The sequence below is a fragment of the Cupressus sempervirens genome, chromosome 7 (assembly GCF_028749045.1).
Source record: "Cupressus sempervirens isolate cs-2001-9-10 chromosome 7, ASM2874904v1, whole genome shotgun sequence".
In the NCBI taxonomy this organism is placed as follows: domain Eukaryota; kingdom Viridiplantae; phylum Streptophyta; class Pinopsida; order Cupressales; family Cupressaceae; genus Cupressus; species Cupressus sempervirens.
Window position 1 is genome coordinate 129,589,340 of NC_143124.1, and position 15,849 is coordinate 129,605,188.

The following is a 15,849-nucleotide window of genomic DNA, read 5'->3' on the forward strand; positions in this document are numbered from 1 at the left end:
GGTCGCTTCTGGATTCTGGGTGTCACCCATGTTCCAATGGTCACTTCTGGATTCTGGGTGAAGATTTTAAAATGACACTTTTAGACCACCTCACACTCTACAAGGTCTACAAAGAGCTCCATAAATGTAGAAAATTTGAAAAATTAGCTTTAGCCTCTTCACTCACCTATGGAGCTTCACCCAAAAAATGATAAATTTTGACATATGAATTAGGAGCTTTAGATTCCGAAAGTTAGCATAGGAGACTACTAGATCATTTTCCCTATTACTATGAAAAATTTGAGAAATCTACAATCAATTAGAATATTGATTCTTTATATTAATTAGTCTTAATTAAAAAAATTACTTTTACAATATAGAAAGAGCTATTAAACTTAATTGTATCGACAACATAGGCTTCTTCTCCAAATCCTCGAAGAGAGGAATGTTTTCTTTTTCATTTTACTCATTCTGGTGCATGTCAAGTTGTATCGTGTCCCTTTCCCACTAAGATTTCAAATTAAACATCTCGCCTTCGAAGAGTAGGCCCATGGCTGTCCATCTTGGTTTGACCTGCAGTTAATTAAACCTTTGTAGTCAAGAATTATCCTGCAATGCGACAGTGGTAAAGAATTTGTCTGTGTCCACTACTTTACTGGGAGGCAGATGGATGACTACGGTTGATAAGATTCCAAATTTCTCGACAAGTGTGATGCGAGACAACTGGGTGAATAGTCTTGATAAGACTTCTACTTTCCAATTTTCCCCAACTTGTTGACTACATTGGCACTGACGATTATGATGTGAAGCAGGTGGATGAGTACGGTTTGTTGGATTTTTTTTTTTTCTCTTCATAAATTGAATCTTCCCTCCATGACTTTTACTGGATGAGGACTATTGATAAGATTTTTGATTCCCCTTACATCCATGGTTCCACCTTTCCCCAACTTTCAAAATCCTTCCTCTAAAACTTTCCAGTGAGCATTCTTGTGCAGAGTTGAATTGTGATCTTTTTTCCATGTCGGTAGGTAAGATAATTATCTTTAATTATTATTATTTTATTAGAAATGGTTCACCAATCAGAGTTGGACTAGGGGAGATGATCTAATAGTGGCCCACATTCTAATGACTACTATGTCTATTATTAGTCAAAAAGGCAGGGAACTAATGTTTTGTTTTCACCCCCTAATTTCTTTTTTCTTGGTAATAGCCTATCATATTGCAAAGTTTGAGGAATTATATTAAAAAAAAATTATTATATGCTAATTATAAATTTATGATTGGCTAACACTATTTTGCTGAGGTTTTATTAATTTTATGAATATTATTATTGAGCAAAAATCAACATCTGTAGACATAGCTGACAAGATTGTAATTCGGTGGCAACAGGTTCAATTATTAATGCAGTTGATTTATTGGAGATTAATTCCAAGTACCTTACTAGCTATTTATGTCATCTCCTCAGCTATCAAATCGTAATCAATCCACTGGATTGAAAAATAAATTTAAAGCCACATCTTGTTGAAGATCTTAATATTGGATTTTGTGTTGAATTGCCGTCGTACTCGACAAGCCATTTGAAGATTTCACACGCAATGTGGCTAGTTAAAAATGATAAAATAAATTATTTAATTTTTCTTCTCTGTCTACCAAGGGTGCCTGGTTTTCAATGCAATGGGACATGACGTCAAAGTAAGGTATGATTTATTGCATAAATGCCAAGCATTTAAAGGTCTTTGTGGCTAGTTATTTTATTTTAACTTACTCATCAACATGATCTAAATGTACAGCTATTTAAATTTGTGATTAAATTGTCGATTTAATCGTATCTTGGGTACAAAGGGAAACAATCTTTAGATCCATTATAGCTTTGGGCAAACCATGGTATTTGAAGATTTGTATGTTCATACATGGGAACGTTTAAACAGAAAACGGTATATTCGATACTCTTCAAAAAAAACTTTTCAAATTTTTTTAGAAATTCTATAATTGTTATTTTTTTCAATTGAAAAAATAATAAAATATTTTGCAAAATTCAACTTAGCCAATTAAAAACTTCAGATTAAGGAAAAGTTATAAATAAATATAATTAAAATAAATTCAATTAAACAGTAATTAAATTAATTGCAATAATTGTGTCAAAATTAGAGGAAGTTTTTCAAAACTCACAACTTAATGGCTTTTATAATTTTATTTTTAGTTCAGAATTCAAAGTAACATCTGAATGCAAATATAAATTTATTTTCTTCACAAATCATATTTATATTTATTAATAATTTTTTGAATTTTTCATCATTACATTATCGAAATCAAATTATCAGTACACTTATTAATCAATTCCCATTATATTTTTAACATTGCTATATTAAATTAATTCATTATTGTTACGTTAATTTTCTCAAAATTATTTGATACAGAACAATTTATCTTAAAAAAATCTCCTCCTTGCACTTATATTTAATACTTTATACTATTAAAAATTTGTAATATATTTCACCTATAACATAAGACGGGGACTTAAACTCTCCTGGAGCTCTTGTTATAGATTCTCTCAATTATTGTTCACAAAAGTTTGAAAAATGATAGCATATGTAGCAATAGTAATCACGCAAGTACTAATAGTTTCAACCATTTTTTAGCTTGATTGGTTCATGTGTGCAAAAAGTACTATATTTTTGGTGAGTGCTCATATGGGTATGAACATAATGGGTTATGGTTGAACATTTGAAAATGACACTTTTAGACCACCTCACACTCCACAAGTTCTACAGTGAGCTTCATAAATGTGGAAAATCTAAAGGGTTAGATTTAAGCTCTTCAATCACCTATGGCGCTTCATTGAAAAAAATTGACAGATTTTATCATATGGATTGGAAGTCTTAGTTGCTCGAAGTTAGCTTGGGCGGCTACTTGGTTGTCTCCCCTAGCTCTATAGTCCCTCTCTTTTGGGGAATATAGAATATGAATTTGTGTTTGCTAGAAAATAGAAGATGTTATATGTTTATAACTTGGTGTGTGAACATGTTACATGTTTGAAAAGTTTACATTAAGGTTATAGTAAAGCAAGCTTCTAGAACACACACTGCTTTTGTGCTATTTGTGGAAAGCTATAATGAAATTGAATTCGTAACCATCATGGCGTGCTTCATGTTTTTGTTGTATCTTCTTATATGTTCCTATTTTTCCTCTCTCTTTTTTTCATTAATTTATTTCTTCTTTTATTTTCACCTACACTTAACTCATCTTAAAGATTATTGACAACTTTAACATGAACTAATCCACCCGTGCTAGAAAATGATAGTGAGAATTCTAGAAGATATAGCTGTAATTGAAGATATAGTGAGAATTTTTCAAGATGTATTTTTAATCACACTTTCACATGATGGTCTGATGGATGTCATGGTTTGGTCTGGCACAGAAATTTGACCCAAAGAATTGGTGTTAAACCCAGAATTCACAAATGCATTTGCAAAAATATTGGACAAAAATTAGTTAAGATTAGCAAAATATGTATTATCATAGAGTAAATCGAATCACTATTGCATTTACATAATCTCAAATGGGATAGATCATAGATGAAAATTTGATTATAAGGAAGGAAAGGAGAAAAGAAAAGTAAGAGTTTTATTATCACTCTGATTATTATCCTTGACGAGATCAACAAAGAAGGTACATTTGAAGAATAGACAGATATTTTGTACTTAGTAGTGTTGCTTCATTTCCATCCACCACGTGTCTCCAAACTACGCTTTTCTATTTACTTGAGACATTTTTAATTGACTTTAATTCTCAATTAAGTGAATGCTTGTTTATTATTATGTATTTTGGCTTACTTATTAGCAATCAACAATTGAAGTTTTTAAATCATATTTGATATACTTATAATTCATTGAAAAGATAAAATAGAAATATATTAGAGCAATTGCAATAAGTAATAATAACATAAAGAAAATTTGTATATTAGTTTAGAAAAATTCAAAATAAATAATATTATTTTTAAATTAATTTTATATTTGTTATTTTATGGATTGGTGAAGATGTATTCTATATAAATTTTAGATCTATCTTTCTTAAATGTGTTGATATTTAAATATAGTTATTAAATTACTATTATATTTTATGTTTTAAATATCTCTTAAACTTTGTCTATCTTTAAAACAATTTAATTTTTAAATAACATTTAGAAGTAAAACTGATGCTGTAAAAGGTAGGAGAATCCCCAAATCATAGCCGTCAACAATTAAATACATATCATAATATAAAAATAACACAGATATTCAGATCCAAAAAACACCAATTTCTCATAATAGAATCATAAGATTACATCCAACATGTCATGTTGTCCAAGTATCAAGCAATTACAATAGTAATTCTGCAAGACTCTTAGACTACAAAATATTTCTAAGATTTGGTTATGCTTTATTTAGAAGATTATGAGTATGATTTTTGACTTGCAAATTTAAAAAATAAAAATAAAAAAATTCCATGATGAACTCTGAAAGTTCAATATTACTGTATATATGTTATATCAATTTATATTTAAATCTTTTTGATTGATTTTGGGGGTGAATATTAAATATTTCCCTTTATGAGGTATTTTTCTCTATATGGTATGAGAAACTATTTTCTCTAAATCAGATATTTTTCCCTAAGTTGCCTCAGAGTTGCAAGATAGGATAGTGCATGGTTCTCATAAATGTTGTACTTCCACTTTCATCACTTGTTAAAGCCATAATGCCTACGTATGCCATGATGCCTAAAATGTGCATGATACATTAAAAATAATCAATTAGATAGATGGTGCCCTAGAGCGCTTGCATGGTCATCCATTGTCATCCATGTTACCATCTATTAATTTAAACTATTTATATATGTACGTTTGTTGCAATTATAGTTATGCTATTTTATGTATGGTGCAATCTACGCAAACATGGCCGCATCCGTAGGTAGCCGTCTTCAACGGAGACGCTTCTTTGTAAAAAGTTGTACGAACTCACGCAGTTTTGGACAGGCCGTTTTCTATGTTTTCGCTCTTCTTCTTCTCCAAATCTTTATTTTCTTCTCGCATAGCGTTCTTTCCCTCTATTTGCGACCGTGGTTCTGTCTCTGCTCTGTATTAAGGTTAATTTGGATCCTTTGAAATGGCTTCCAATTCTGAGCAGCCTAAGCTCGAAGACACTATTGAGCAGCCTGAACTGGAAGATGTTTTTGAGCAGCCTAAACCTTCTTCAAGGCCCAGGCAAAATGGGAACTTTTTAATGGAGATCCCTAAATTTTTGCAGGAATGGTGTCTGTCCATTCTAAACATCTTGGTACAGATCTGCCTCATTCCATTCCGCAGGTTTATGCGAGCTATTGAACTCAGCCGACAAACGCTACATGAGGCTGATCGCCAAAACATATTTGACCAGTTCCCACCATTCTTTGAGTTTGCATCCACGGAGCTCTGCCAAATTTTCATTAACCATCGCGGAAGCGATACGAATTACACATTCGCCAAAAAAAATAAGGAAACCCTTGATAGCAAGGGATTCCGCGCTTTCCTCGATGTAGGTGCAATTCGGCCCGGCGATGTGATATAGAGAGAAATACAAGCAGCAATGAACAGTGCCTCTCTTCACATTGCCGTTTTCTCTCCCAACTATGCCCAATCCTCATGGTGTCTGGATGAGCTTGCTTACATGCTCAAAATCAGAGCCCCTGCTACAATCGTTCCCATTTTCTATCATGTTGATCCCTCTGATCTCAGATATATTGATCAAGGAAAAGGAATATATGCCGATGCGTTCTGACAACATGCAAAGAAAGCTAGATACACCAAGGAAAGGCTCGATCAGTGGATAGCGGCAATACACAAAATTTCATCCCTTTCGGGCTTACAGGTTAAAAATAATAAGTATTTATTGTTTCTTTTTCTCCTCGATAGTCAAGTTCTGTATTCCATATATGTTGAGAAAAGTGATGCATGAGGAACTGATAATTTTTTGTATTCTATATATTCTTCAATATTTATCTGCTCATGCAAGAGGAACTGAAAAAATTCTATCAGTTTGCATTGTTTATGATAGAGTGAATATCTGCGTAGAAGGAGTTTGTAGCATTGGAGAACACGCAATATATTCGTTTTAAATGATTGTAATGTAATTTTAATTAGTGCGTGGAAATAATTATCGTTTTGTGTGCTGTATTGTACTCTCTATTCTTTACCTGTTTTCAGATTCTACAATATATAGGTTCTACTTAATTCGTGTTGTGTGTTTCGTTTTGATTTTTATTTTTCGCCCATAATGTTTAGGGTCGAGGCCGAAGTTTTGAAGAACATTGTGAATAGAGCATTGGGATTAATGAAAATAGATCCCATACATGTAGCCAAATATCCACTTGGTTTGGATGAACTAGTACAAGACTTCGTCGAATCAGTCACAAGTGAAGAAGATAGTGAAAAACTCACGAGGATCGTGGGCATGGGTGGCATTGGGAAATCCACTTTGGCCAAAGAGCTCTTCAACAGAAACTTTCGCTCATTTCAGAAATGCGATTTTGTTCCCGACATGTGGGATGCGGCATCCAGAAATGCTCTGCCTGAGAAACAAAAAAAGCTTCTTACAGACCTTGGCGTTGAAAATTTGTGATTAGACGGTGTCGACGAAGGCAAAGTGGTAATCACAAATACTTTGAGCTCCGTTTGGGCCCTCATTGTTTTGGATGACCTATATCACATCGATCAGTTGTCTGCTCTTTTGCCAAATAAACTCAACCTCGGATCAAGTATGGTAATCTTGATGTCCCGCAAAAGGGATGTTCTTAAATCGATGGGTATCTCAAACATTTACGAAGTGCCAAGACTTGAGAGCTCAGTAGCGAAGAATTTATTCTGCAAGCATGCTTTCCAGAAGTCTTCTCCACCCACCAGATTTGACACTCCGGTTGACAAATTTGTCCAGGTTTGCGATGGTCTGCCTTTATCTCTGAAGGTATTAGGGGGACAGCTACATGGTGAGGATTCCATTGCTTACTGGGAATCCCAATTAGATAAAATTTCAAGAATATTGCCTAGCGACATCACAAAAAGGCTACAAGTTAGCTATGATGCTTTGGATAAAGAAGATAGAGAGATGTTCTTGGATGCGGCTTGTTTTCTCATCGGCGAATGCAAAAGCACAGCTATAGCACTGTGGGATGGATCGGGTTGGAGTGGCCTGCACGGTTTACAAACACTTGTAAATAAGTGTCTTGTGGAGCTGGTTTCCGAGAAACATAACACCTTCAATGAGAAGAAGATACGGATGCACGATCATCTGAGGGACATGGGAAGAGAGATGGCAAGTGAGCACTCATCACATCGGCTTTGGCGTCCACAGCAGATTGATAATATACTGCATTTCTAGGTAAATGTATTACTGGCTCCCCTTTAATTATTTCTTAGTGAAATCATAAAAATAATAGATTGTTGTTTTGTTTGCCTCTGCTTGCGGCAGAGTTGACTGAAATAGCTTGTATTCTGGTATTTTTCATTCAGAAACAAATACAAATTAGAGGGATACAACCTCCAGCTACTTTTGTGGCCTTCAAAGAGTACGCTCATCAGCTAATGCGAACCTCAAGAAAACTAAATATACCTCATGTGCAAAGCAATGAGTTCACGAAAGCGTTTGCATATTTATCAGAGCATCTTGTTTGGCTTCGCTGGCAGGTCAATGTGGATGTAAGTAGTTTGAATCCGTGGTTTTTATGTAATGGTTTTTTGATAGTTTATATTTTTCTCAATTGAATTCAGTAGAATAATGAACGTAATTGAGTATAATGATGTTTGCATGCAGCCTCCTCTGCAATTGAGAAAGCTTATAGTACATTTCCCTTTCAAATTGCAATGGCTTCTGACCTCAATAGGACGTCTTCAAAATCTTAAAATGCTTTCCCTTTGTTTTAGTGGTAGCAGTTTGCCAGAAGAGTTCTGTGGCCTGCATTCGCTAAAGTATTTATATTTATACTATCCAAAGTTATCTTCACTGCCAGCTGGTTTTGGCAATTTAAAAGATTTGAAGTATTTAATGTTGTGTTGCCCACAGTTGAGCACTTTGCCAGATTCTTTCCAGCAGCTGATAAAGATGAAACATCTGCGATTATCCAGATGTGAAACGCTCTCCTCACCGACTAATGGCTTTGGGAATTTAGTAAGATTGAAGTATTTCAGTCTAACATTTTGCGAACAGTTGAGCACTTTACCAGATTCTTTCAAGCAGTCGACACACTTGGAAGATCTAGAGATTCCATTCTCCTCAATTACTAATGGTTTTTCCTTGCTACCTATTGGTTTTGGTAATTTTAATAGATTGAAGCGCATAAGTCTAATTTGGTGCACCCAATTGAGCATGTTGTCAGACTCTTTTAGGCAGTTGATACACCTGGGATATCTCGATTTATCAGGTTGTGAAATGTTATCCTCACTGCCTGAGGGTTTTGACAATTTAAACAGATTGAAGCACATAAATCTAGGACTGTGCAACCAATTGAGAACTTTTCCAGATTCATTCAAGAGGCTGATACACCTGGAGCATCTAAATTTACAAGGTTGTGCCAAGCTTAAACTAAACTTAGATGTATTTGAAGGCATCAGAAAGCTCAAGTACTTGGGATTCAATGGTTGTGAAGAATTAGAAGATTTGCCTAATCAAATTAAGAATCAGGCATCGTTCACAAAATTAGATCTAATGGGTTGCATTAAGTTGAGAAGCTCACCAAGTAACATTATTCAACTGGTCAACTTATCGTCGCTCAAAATTGAGAGTCGGGTGATGAAAGGCTTATGGACTTCTCTTGTTCACTTTCCCTCGTTGAAAAAGATTGAAATTGTAAGTTCTGAAGGTACAATGGAATTTGGTGCTGAGGAAGAAGACTGCAAACCAGTCTCCATGCTATCAATTTCTAGTGACTATTGGCCCAACCTCCAAAATTTGGAGGTTGGGGACAATAGCATCGTTCAAAAAGACAAGTTTCCTAAAACTCACCGTTTAATCAAGATAGAGAGACTGCCAGTGACCCTGCAAACGCTGTCAATATACCATTGCGAAGTGCTGAAGAACATTAGCTATCTTAGTGGTCTCGTACGCCTTGAGAAGCATACAAAGTTTGGAGAAAGTGGAAGGATTGGAAGCAGTGAAGTTCGTATGTGACACCATATCAGCTCTCAAGTCTTTTATTCAATCTATAAATATCAAGGTAATGAAAAATTTCATAAATTCAGAGTTTTCTGAATTTATATAAATGTTCGTGTTAATTACTTGCAAAAATTACTATTTACAGGGAATGTCGGGAGAAATATTTATACAAGGTAGCATTAGCTGTGTCGTGGAGCCCATTCTGAACTCTTCGGAGTTTCCTGATCTTATGTTCAGGAAGGCCAAGCCGCTGGGCTATGTACGTGAGACTAATTATTTATGCTATAGGAAGGGAAAGGAGCTAAACAAGGAGGAGAAGAAAGTGGTAAAAATATACTTGCACCTCGAAAACGGTGGAGATATAGTGGTCGTCACACCTGAAGGAATCAGGATAGAGAAGGAGGTGCTAGTTGAGGGAAGCAGAAAAAGAGTCGTGGAAGCTTTTAAGAAATTATTAGCACTTCTGGAATAGTTTAGTCTGTCTATGTGCTGATCGGTCTGGCTTCAGGCTAATAATGTACAGGGTAAGCCTCAATTGGAATTAGCGAGAAGGGTAGTTAGGGTAGATTAATTGGAGTTTCTTTTAAAATAATTTTGTGATAGATTGAACAATATATATATATATATATATATATATATATATATATATATATATATATATATATATATATATATATATATATATATATATATATAACATTTTATAGTGAGAGATGGATGTTTTTAATGTAGGGAAAATATATATCCCAAGAAATGAAGTGAGACAAAAATCCAACTATAGCTTTGTGAAAGTATGGAAGGATTTTTATTAGTAAGATCTTGTCTAGGTATAAATAGCATTGGGTATAAAGTCCTAAATAAATTTTGGAACGTTGGTCCTTTGTCTAAGAAAAATAGAATATGTAAGAGGCCACTAGTTGAGTGGTTAACTTATATTTTCAATTCAATCCTCAACTACCTTAGGCTTTTCGACCAATATTATGGACCCTTTATGAGATGGGAGTCATACAACTTTCTATTATAATGGCTCATCTTAGTGAGAAGACAATTTACATAGAATTAATTGTACAAAACCATAACTTTTTATAAATAGGAAATACTTCACAATGGACAACTAGTGATGCAATTATCTAGAAATGGAATATGAATAGTAAACTTCCACACTACTCGGTATTATGTATCCAAAAGAAGAGAGCTTGTTTCATCATATTATGTTTCCATTGTAGTCTACATAGGGTCAATTAAAATTAGTTAATATTGATCAAAATTAAGAATAAATCTAAATCATATCCATTCAATTGAGCCCAATTTGAATAAATCGTTTTCAAGTTATAGTCTCTGCACCAAGGCCCAATTTTACTATCATAAATGAGAAACAAAACTTGTAACATTGCCTAGGGCATCCAATATCTTTCCCAAGACAATTTCAAATTACACAAAATGAATTTGTCAAGTTGTAACCATATACGAATATAGTTTCATAATATCTAGTCCATTAATTATTTCAATGTATAAATCATTATGAGAGAACAAATCATTGTCTGCAACTCCAGTGGAGGTATACAAAAACTTCTTTTTGCTAAACTGTCCACAGCTTTCCCAAATTTGCATGTACAATTGACTCAAACCAAAAGGGAATAAAAGTGGATTCACATATCTTTCCAATGAATCCATTTAGCTTCTCAAACTTGTCCAAGTGCTTCCATAGCAACCCTTCAATATGATGGGACTCTCAAATCTACAAACAACCACTTTCACCAAAATACTCATAACTTATTCATTTGTCCACATAATCATTCCAGAAAAAAACTAAAATGAAGCTTATTCATCTTAATTTAAACAATAAAAACTTTGTATGATATTTCTAGGCTGTAGTGGTCCATACACAACCTAGACTCAACATAAATATAGTTAACACCAATCAAAACAACAAATCCTGAAGATGTTGATTGATTCAAAATGATCTTCCTCTTTCCATTCATTGTTTGGAACACACATACAATGATTTTATACTAGTTGGGGTGCTTTATAACTTCCCAACCACCCTTTGAATCAATAACCCTACTCTTTACAACATAATTGCACTTTTTACAATGTTTTATGCATTTCATGCAATTTTGCATTACAATTTTTTTATGTCAATGTGACAAATTTGAAATTTTAACTCCACACTTAATAAATATTTTCATGGACATTCAATTACCCTAAAATAAAATTTAATAGCTATTTTACATCCATTTTACCATTTATTAGTCATTCTTTCATATTCTAACCTTCTTGACCAAATTAGGACCTTAACAAGACAATATTAACAATGTCATACAAATGGCTTCACATAGCCTTACTTATGATTCAAATAGACTCCTAATACATTGAAAACACTATAAAATTCATAATACAAATTATATCCTCTTGTAACCTCCTAGTATTCATTTCTACTTAGGTGCTCCTACACCAAATAATTTACAATTGAAATAAATATATCTAGGAGTTGGCCTATGTCGTAAAAAATTTTTCTTTTCCTTTTGAAGATCAAGTAAATAATTTTCCTTATACTCAACAACAAAACAAATCATATCTATGTCTTGTTGGAAATGTAGAATAGGCCAGGTGACTGAGAGTGGGGGTGAATCCCAACATTAGGTGACAGAGGCAGACATTAGTTACATAGCATTCCCAACATTTTATTGTTGTTTGGGAATCATGTAATATAATTTTTTTTATTAAATTGAAATTTTTAGTTTTTAAATTGATTGGCTACCACTATTTCTCCATTGTCTTCAGTTTTTCTTTATTCAAATATTTGTTCCAATATTTTGACAAAAATGTTGGGGAATTCATAGGCACTTTGTGGTTGCAGGGAACCAAAGTTACATTTTTTGAAGGTCTAACTACTTGATGTTACCATGACTTGGCATTTGCAGTTCACCATTTCCTTTCATGCCAAGTAGCAAAAGAAACTTTTCTATGCTATGTATGAATGTAATTGTCGACTTTGGCCCATTGTAATTTTGATATTATTTGTTAGTGGCATATCCATGGGTAAAAGTACAAAGCTGTGTCACCTTTTAGGCTGACTAATCAGAACAACTGAATTTCAGTATTTCTATCTAAAAATTAATTTTTTTCAAAGATATGATATAGAATAATTTATTCTAGCTAAGTTATACATTGTATCACACTTTTCCAATTGGAAATGTTTATTAACTTCATGTTTTATACTAGTTTGTATCCAATTACTAAAGAAATATAATTATTTCTGAAAACTAACATTTCAATAACTCTTACTATTTTTTATGATATATTTTTAATAACTTATAAACACCATTTAATAGAGACCAAAGTCGAGAATGTTCTCATATACAGTTTATCGTGTTTTAATTAGATATCATATGTTATAATTAAAAAATTCTACAAGCACGTATTTTAACACTCGAAAAGATGTCAATTTTGAGAAAGAAAAAAATAGTAAACCGTATCATAAAAATTTAAAACTAATATGACATTCTAGAGTAGAGAGTCCTCTTCTAGAATGTATAATTTTTATTCTGGTTAGAATAGATTTTTTTTGAAAAATGTGGTGGGAGATAAAAACTATCAATTTTAGGTGAGTTGAACTTTGATTGATTATAACAGTGAAAATTTAAGTCTAAAGACAATTTATTTTTTGGAATTTTCTAGATATATATGCTTGTAAGAAACGATAAGATTGAGCAAGGAACGAGAAAAAATCCAAGTAAGTTAAGTGTAAAACAATGTTACCATGAGATAAGAAAAATCCAAGAGCATACACCAAGATGGTTCAACAATGGAGAGAAGGAATTATAAGGGGAAAGCAAAAAAAACCCCTTGTGAGTATTATGAATGAAGGCAAATGCCTAGAGAAGAGAGAGAGAGAGAGTGTGTGTGTGTGTGTTGGAGCAAAATAGCTCAATACAATAACATCAAAATGATAAGAGTATAGAAGAAAGAAGGAGGAGCATCTCTTATAAAGAGATGAGAAAGGAGTTGCATGTGTAACTCCAATTTCTATGAATGCCACATTCATAATAGGTGTGTGCAAAGTGTCACAATCCTCTTAAGGAGGATAAACTAAATTCCTTAATAAAGGAAAAAAAATGAGTTGTCCTCACATGTGGAATAAAGGACAAACAATGACATGTCCTCCACATGTGTACAATAGGACAAACTACATTTTGGAATCCTTGGAATATCCCAATTAATACATCCAAGGGAAGATTAACCTTTCTAACACCCCCCTTTAATCTTTACTTGGGGAGTTTACATCAACGGGTTGTAAACCCAAATTTTTACAATGGAATTGAAATGTCTCTTTATAAAGTGGTTTGGTTAAAATATCAGTAACTTGATCTTCACCTTTACAATAAAGAAGAGTAATCTGCTTGTCTTCAACTTGTTCTCGAATGAAGTGATGTTGAAGTGAAATATTTTTGGTTCATGCATGAAAAATTGGATTCTTTGCCAAGGCAATAACACTTTGATTATCACAATGTATAGGGGTAGGTGATTGTTGAGGTAGACCCAAATTGTCAAGAAGTCCTCTAATCCATAAAGCTTCCTTAGGTTCATTGGTACACCCTTTGTATTCAGCTTCAGTTGAGCAAAGGAAAATAGAGTGTTCTTTTTCGCTTTTCCAAGAAATTGCACCTGAACCAACAAAGAAACAATAGCCACAAGTGGATTTCCCATCATTGGGATCTCCACCTAGATCGGAATCAGTATAGCCATGTAAAATAAATTCAGAATTGGCATCATAGAATAATCCCATATTAATAGTTCCTTTAATGTACTTTAAGATTCGTTTAGCAACTTTAAAATGAGTTTTTTGAGGTTTAGACATAAATCGAGAAACTAAACCAACACTATAAGCAATATTAGGTCTAGTAAGAATTAAATAATTTAAACTTCCTACTAACTGTCTATACAAAGTTTCATCAACAAAAGGAGTATTCATATTAGCCATTAATTCATTTCCTAATTCACATGGAATTGAAACATGGTTAGAATCATTCATCTTAAATTTTTCTAAAAGATCATGAGCATACTTTCTTTGAGAAAGAAAGATACCCTTAGGAGTTTGGAAAATTTGCATACCTAAGAAGTAATGTAAAATACCTAAATCGGTCATCTGAAATTTCTATTTAAGTTGAAACTTAATATCAGAAATCAAAGCATCTAAACTAGAAGTGAGAATTAGATCATCGTTAGTATGTTTAATATACAAATTTGGATCATTCTTACTTCTAGAAAAACCTTGAGAAATAAAGAAGGAATTAATTTTAGAATACCATTCTCTAGGTGATTGTTTAAGACCATAAATAGATTTTTTCAATTTGCAAACCAGATTTTCACTACCTTTCTTAATAAATCAAGGAGGTTGAGCCATATAGATTTCTTCATGTAAATCACCATTTAAGAAGGCACTTTTAACATCCATTTGATGAATGGGCCAATTCATTTTAGATGCTAAAGCAAGAACTAATTTGATAGTAGGCATTTCAGCAACAGGAGCAAAACTTTCATTATAGTCTAATCCTTCAATTTGTGAAAAACCTCTAGCAACTAGTCTAGCCTTAAATTTACTAATTTCATTATTAGTATTCAATTTTGTTTTGTATAGCCATTTACATGAAACTATATTCTTGCCATGAGGTAATTTGACTAAGTCCCAAGTTTCATTAGCAATTAAAGAGTCATATTCCTCTTGCATGGCTTTTGCCAATGAGGTTGAGAGTTAGCTTGATCAAAAGACTTAGGATCGCTAGAATTCATAATAGTAGTCATCAAAGCATAATTACAATAATTAATCCTTCTATGTTTAATTCCACCAAATCTAGAAATGTAGTCATCACCTTCATTGATTAAGTTTTGAGCCCATTTAGGTTTACGTTTAGTTGCAATTGAATTATCACTAGAGGAAGAATCATTAGCAATAAAAGCATCATTAGTAGCTACATGAATATCATTACTTGTAGAGGCAGAAATAAGAGGTGGTACTTGAGTTGAAGGGTTAAGAGGAGGAGTAAGGTTAAGAGAAGGAGGTTGGTCCTCCACCAGCACAATTTTAGTGCCACTGAATTCTACATCATCTGTAGTAGAATAGTCATGGACTCCATTTTTTGCAATACAAACATCTCTAGCAACTTGAACTTTGTTAGTAGTGGAATCATAAACACGATAACCCTTAGTGTTTTCATCATAACCAACAAACATATAAGGAGATGACTTAGCATCTAATTTATGCCTTTTTTGTTTAGGAGTATGAACATAAGCAACAGATCCAAAAATCCACAAATGATGTAAATCAGGTTTCCTACCAGACCAAGCCTCTTCTGGAGTAATATCCTTGAGAGCTTTGGTAGGAGTTCTATTAAGAATATAAGTTTGACAAAACATGGCTTCAGCCCAAAATTTATAATGCAGATTCTTAGCATGCAACATGCTTCTAGCCATTTCAACAATGGTCTGATGCTTTCTTTCTGCCACACCATTTTGCTGTGGTATATAAGGAATAGTAAGCTCGTGCTTAATTCCACATGATTTCAAATAAGAGTGGAAAGCATTATTCACATATTCCTTTCCATTATCAATTCTGAGAATTTTAAGTTAAAAACCAGATTGCCTTTCAACATATAACTGAAACTCAATAAATATATCAAGAACTTGATCCTTGCCATGCAAAAAATAGATC

General features: G+C 33.2%; 1 protein-coding gene across 1 annotated transcript; it reads left to right on the forward strand.

The window, feature by feature from the left end:
- Positions 1-5,579: 5,579 nt before the first annotated feature.
- On the forward strand, positions 5,580-6,611 carry LOC149545823 (disease resistance protein RPV1-like). Its single transcript, XM_089793841.1, has 2 exons — positions 5,580-5,764; positions 6,275-6,611. Exons 1-2 carry the CDS (start codon positions 5,580-5,582, stop codon positions 6,609-6,611), a joined length of 522 nt encoding a protein of 173 aa, XP_089649967.1.
- The last annotated feature ends 9,238 nt before the right edge of the window (positions 6,612-15,849 follow it).